The sequence below is a fragment of the Dipteris shenzhenensis genome, chromosome 26, assembly GCF_047967505.1.
Source record: "Dipteris shenzhenensis isolate YYH24624 ecotype China chromosome 26, Dip_SZ_1.0, whole genome shotgun sequence".
Taxonomy (NCBI): domain Eukaryota; kingdom Viridiplantae; phylum Streptophyta; class Polypodiopsida; order Gleicheniales; family Dipteridaceae; genus Dipteris; species Dipteris shenzhenensis.
The window spans coordinates 40,607,928-40,613,611 of record NC_141621.1 but is presented as its reverse complement, the minus strand read 5'-3'; the positions used below and the strand labels follow the sequence as shown (position 1 = coordinate 40,613,611).

At 42.7% G+C, this 5,684-nt stretch overlaps 1 protein-coding gene across 2 annotated transcripts; it reads right to left on the bottom strand.

Moving 5' to 3' along the window:
- Positions 1-1,768: 1,768 nt before the first annotated feature.
- On the bottom strand, positions 1,769-5,198 carry LOC147885071 (uncharacterized). 2 transcript variants are annotated; one of them, XM_087397445.1, is made up of 7 exons: positions 4,380-5,197; positions 3,406-4,258; positions 2,997-3,239; positions 2,784-2,894; positions 2,514-2,570; positions 2,190-2,420; positions 1,769-2,081 (listed from the first exon to the last, which is right to left on the bottom strand). In XM_087397445.1, the coding sequence occupies exons 1-7, from the start codon at positions 4,622-4,624 to the stop codon at positions 2,049-2,051; spliced, it is 1,773 nt and encodes a 590-aa protein (XP_087253571.1). In that variant the 5' UTR covers positions 4,625-5,197; the 3' UTR covers positions 1,769-2,048. The 2 variants fall into 2 exon arrangements, with proteins under 2 accessions (XP_087253571.1, XP_087253572.1); XM_087397446.1 differs by lacking the exons at positions 1,769-2,081; positions 2,190-2,420 and having other exon boundaries at positions 2,550-2,682; positions 4,380-5,198.
- Between the last annotated feature and the right edge of the window lie 486 nt (positions 5,199-5,684).

The following is a 5,684-nucleotide window of genomic DNA, read 5'->3' as shown; positions in this document are numbered from 1 at the left end:
TTTTAACTCTTTGAGGTTTGAGTTTCGAAACTCCGAAAGATGTTTATTAACACCATTATTAAGTCTTGGAGATTTTAGAGGACTCTCATGGTAAATTAATCTAATGCATGGACCTTATATATATACACGTACGTATGTACGTTCGTATTGTACATACATAGGTACGCACACACGCACATAGTTTATCCATGGATTTAAATGATTTTTATTTATTAAATTCATTAAAAAGTTAAACTTTTAAATGAGAATCTTTAAAATAAAAAATTAGAATTTCTACAATAGAGTAATGTAAGAATTACATTTCTTAGTTTTTACATTATTAGTACAATATGATAGTATAAGTAAATAAACTCTTTATTTCAAAAGGATAGTCTCATCTTTTGGTTTTGAAAAGATATTTTCATAAAGTAAATTTTTTCAATAAAAATTTAGTATAAAAATAAATCTAGACCATGTACCAATATGTAAGAAATTACGTTACTTTTCATAATTTTTGTTTCTTATCTTTATGTAGCTTATCTTTGTTATATTTTTATAATTTTAAGTTTATTTCCTTCGTACCACTCTTAAAAATTCCTTGTTTTTATGTTTTCATCTATGTTTTGTAACTCTTAAAAATTCCTTGTTTTTATGTTTTCATCTATGTTTTGTAACGTGAGTTTTTTCTTAAATTTTATCCATTAACTAGTCCAAAAGTGTATTAAAACTAATCCAAAAGTGTATTAAAATAAATTTGTTCATTGACAAATCCAAAATTAATGAAATAAAAGTTGTACATACAATCTTAGTGTAAGAATGCATGTTATGACATGCTCCATGATGGATTTCACACTTGTCCCTTATATGAAAGTATATTATTAAAATCCATGCTCTTTCTTTGCACGTGATTGAAGATGTAAAATATTATAACATTTTGTCCCATCATTGATTATTAATGCATTCATATACATTTAGACACGTTATATTCTCTCATTCTCTCATGAATTTAGGTTGACTTCATTTGTGGGATTATAAGGTTGTACAAATGGTTAAGGCTCAAGTGACATTCCTACAACCTAGCCCTACAAATATCCTAGAAACACCTTAGAGCATCCAATCCAAAAGGGATAATAATTGTTTATTAGGTCTTGTAGGATTGCATTTAGTATAGTGAAATGTTCAAGAGGCGAGGCTTCACATCAACATGTGTAGTATCTTTAGCAATTGGCATGGACCCCACCCAAAAAACGCAATGTAAAATAACAATTGTATGAGGTATTAAATGTCACTCAAGTGTCACTTATACCAACATTAAGACTCATATTGCCCCCTTTTTTTGATTGGGTGCTTGGTGGTGCTACATGGCTAGGTAGTTGGATAACATATATCCCTCCATTTGGATAACATATATCCCTCCATTGACTTGTTTGAGAGGTGAACAAGGGTAAAGTAGATCCAAAGGATTCACATGAATCTAGTACATTTGACGTTCTATTACAAAAGTTTAAACTAATTTAGAAAGTAAAAAGGGAATGAAATGCCTCTGTGGAAAAAAATAAGTGCAAAAAAATAAGATCAAAGGAAAGCAATCCACCTTCTCAAGCCAATGAGATTACTTCATAAGTACAAAAGACTACAAATTATTGAGATGGGGGTAAACACACAATGAAGCACTATATCGCGAGAAAGAACATGATATTTCAAGGAATGCCCATTGAAATCTTCAAAGACTTATGGTGTGGGGGAAAGAAAGTGGGACATGGAGGGTTAGATCTATAAGTGGGACGTGTAAAGAGTACTAAAATCATAAAGCTCATTTGTTGATAACGAAATGAAAACATTTGAGAATGGGTTGCAATTTGGATATTAGAAAGGAAACTCTCGCTTACAACAAAAGCGACACTAGATATCACTCTTTAAGTCCTACACTTCGATTAAATAGTAATTAGTTGGAATTAGTTTTGTAGTAGATCAACTTGTTGATATCTACGCACTTCATATCATGCCAAGTTCTTGGATAAGTGTGAATTAGTTTTGTTGACGCTCCTTAAAGGAGTTTATCACCTCCTTCATACCTGCAAAAGGATTGTCCTTCGTATACCCTGCGAAGCACAACGGACAATCTTCTAAGCCCAACATTGTGAATTCTGGATATAGACAATTTGTTTGAACATAACCAGGTCCTGAAAAAAATTTGTTCAGATTCTTACAATTGGTTGTGCGCTCATCATCTTCAATTCAAGTTCTGCTGCCATCTTTTCCTCGGAAGCACTTGATTCGAGCATTCCGTTCGACTGATTGACAACAATTTCTTCTTTGGCTACCTCCTGATCTCCTTGTGGCTGTCGCACCATCGGAGGATTCAGTTGCGTTGGATACAGTTCGGCCAGCAGTTTTGGATCGGGGTTCAGCGACTGGAAGAGCTTCAGTCCAAAATGTCCCTGCAGATTTTCGTTTGCATCCCCTCCTCAGCATACGAAACTTTAAACATCACCGGAAAATTTGACACACAGAAAAATTAACACTTTCCAAACCTTTGGTGTTATCAATTTGCAAGCGAGACCATCTATGGCAGTTACAGAGAGAACTGTCTGCGAAAACGCGATTCAACAGTACGTTAGACATTCCGACTTGCCAAAATTTCCTGCACAAATTTTCGGTGCGGCCTGAGGCTAGCTCCTAAGAAACGTACGTCGTTCCATCCTGAAATGAAATTGGTGCCATATTTGACAAAGCATATTATATCATGCTCGCGATGAGGTTCCGCAGCAGCAAACCAAACCAGATACAATAAGAATACGGACCTGCATGTATGCCTCGATAAGATCATCGACTCCAATACCGAGCTTATTGAAGTCTTTACTGTCCATCAAAAGAAGCCGGTCCGTCTCAGTTCCCCAAGATCCATCGGCGTTCTGCTAGCACGCAATTTTCGAGAGTCACTCACTAAAAACAACAGTGCAAGAGCCAAATTTGTTTAGGTCGATTGCCGAAAAGCATGCAAACAGAGGCAAAACCTTGGTTGACAAGTTGGTCCCGAGCATATCCCAGGACTGCGCCCCTACATCTAGTTTCTCCGCTAAAGGTAGGCGTGCCCGTCGCGCATAGATGGCAACGGGGAAGAACCCGGTCGGAGAAGAGCCAACCATCACCCTTAGATCCGCAGCGTAGATGTTCCCTTTCAAATTCGGAATTGTTCCAACATGATACAGTCTTCCCTGCTGGCTCAGAGAGCTCCATCCGTTGTTCCCTATCAAAGCCTGAACGAAAACCAGCATGTAAGACGCTCGGAACAGATTGCTTGACAGACATTGTCGGAACAATTTAACAGAATGTTTCAAACAATAACAGACTGTCGCAATAGCGGAAATAAAACTCAGCCGCAGCACGCTCACAGAAATTCAAGCTTCACCAAGCCGTACTTACCTGTACAATGAATCGGTCGTAGCGGTGTTCAATTGACATGAATTCCTGCAGCTCCCCTTCATGTGTTATCGTCCACACCCCTTGCCCGGCATTAGCGTAAGGCACCTTCACCACCGCAAGGCCTCCCATGCGTCGAACCCAAAGAGGAACCTCCGGCTTTGTGACATCCCAAATAGTTTCCGGAGTGTGTATGGTGAGGCCGCTTTCGGCAATTTCAGCATTGAAAAGATCGTAAGCTTTAGCAGCAAGCATCTTATTTCTTCCACCAGCAAGACATGCAAGCACCGGGTTGAAAATCATCGTCCGAGTGACAGGAGGAAAGCGAGTCCAAGGTCTCTGCGTAACGTATCGAAGAGCAGCGCGTACAGGCTCCCAGATTTCGTCTGCAAACGCATGGCCGTTCTCGCAGTGTCCATTCGACCTTCCGTTGCCGTTATTCTGATTGCCTTGGATCCTCAATACTGCACCCGAGGTGCGAATCTCTAGCACTCCGTCTTCCCTGCATCTGACTTTAGGATGAGGATCGTCAGCAAAGCAGGGAACCAAATAAACATTCTCACCAGCAAGATCTGCTAAGGTGGCTGCATAGCCAGAGGCTTCCATCTGATTTTTGTCGTAGAACACCGCAAGCTTTCCTTCAGGAAGACGATGCCCGTTGAATTCTCCACTACGTAGAGCAGGCATGAAAGCTCTCTCTAGCAAAGTGTGGTAGCCAGCGTGCTCCATGTCTTCGTTTGCCAGCGGCATCGATTTTTGCCCTGAAGGACAAGAATTGGTTTCTACTACCACCAGCCTCTTCATTCCACGATCTGATGTCGTCGTAAACAGATCCGCACCTCCCCATTGAAAATACCTGCTCACGCCGACGTAGTGTAAAGTAAGAACCAATCCAGGAGACCAAAGTGCATGCAAACGAGTTCGCACATAACGACGCTAGCAGAAAACCTACAATTCAGCAGAAGAATGAAACATACCTTGTGGTGTGATTCAGAACTCCGGATACCCCCTCAGGCTTCGCCTCAGGGTGAAGGTGGCAGTAACGCTTTGCAATACGGTCGTTCCCGAGGGTCAAGAAGGAGCGCACCAGGGGGTGGATTTGCGCGTTGAGCACTCTAGGATAGAAGTGCTCGGACGGCTCGAACGATCCATGCTCTACAATTTCCACGTTCAAGGCCTCGTGGTTTCGGGGCGAGGAAGCCTGATGCTGAACGAGAGGCATCGTAAACTAAAAGCTTGCTTTCAGAACTTACAGAAGCTGGTTGGAGAGGCAAAAAACGTTCTTCTTCTGAGAGGGAAATCTGCAGAAGAAGGGAGGCCGAGGCTAGAAGAAGGAGAGTCGGATACGGCTACGATTACGAGGGTGAGGCAAGGTACAAAGGGAGGAAGAGAAGGCGACGGACTGTTGGGAAGAAGTCCGGAGAGGGGGGAGGAGGGGAGAGGGGGAAGGGGAAGGGGGGGTGGCAAGAGGGGTGCAAAAGACCATAGCGGAAACAAGGAAACGGGGGGGGGGGGCTACAGGAGCGAAGGAGGTGCCGGAGACACACAAAAAAAACCCGGGGATGGACGGAAAGACGGCAAAGTATGGAGAGAGAGACGGAAAGCAGCGACGGAGGTAGACGGAAAGAAGCGACGGAGATCGACGGGAAGCAGCTCCGGATATCGACGGAAAGCAGCGCCAACAGAAATCAGACAAGATCGACGGAGATGGTGACGGAGATAAAAGGCGGTTTTGAGACCGTTACGTAAAACCGGCTCTAAGGATCCACGGTGGTTTCCGAAGACACTAGAACCAGCGGCCATGGCTTTATATACGCAGAAACGTTGCCCGACTGCCCGGCTGCCCGGACTGCCCGACCTTCTCCCCCACATGCCACATCCCTAGGATATTCATGATGATGATGATCATGATGATGATGATGAGTCAGCCCCTCCGACACTCTGGACATTTCTACCAGTGACTGTCCCCTCCGGTCCTTTTGGGAGAATATTCCTCTCATCGATTCCTTTTTAATTCTTTCCTTTGCTCTCACTCCAAGCCTCTAACAGACTCCGCTTGCGGTATATCCCCCGCATCAACCTCCCTTCCCTTTGAAGTTTCAAAATTCACACTTTGCCCCAGCAATTTCCAAGAAGATATTTCCCTCGTCTCTTTTTGAGTTTTTCCTTGGCTCCATCTCGTCCTCCTCGTGCCTGTCACAATTCACCCCCCTCATTTCCCACCTACTCCCAAATACTAGTACATAGTACTCACCTACCCATTCACATCAGGTGCCAACATA

Excerpts from the sequence above, each read along its gene's own strand:
- LOC147885071 (XM_087397445.1), bottom strand. The coding sequence starts at position 4,624 with ATGCCTCTCGTTCAGCATCAGGCTTCCTCGCCCCGAAACCACGAGGCC. Across the intron at positions 3,240-3,405 it reads ACGACCGATTCATTGTACAG|GCTTTGATAGGGAACAACGG; the intron begins GTAAGTACGGCT and ends GTTTTCGTTCAG. Across the intron at positions 2,571-2,783 it reads TTATCGAGGCATACATGCAG|ACAGTTCTCTCTGTAACTGC; the intron begins GTCCGTATTCTT and ends GCGTTTTCGCAG.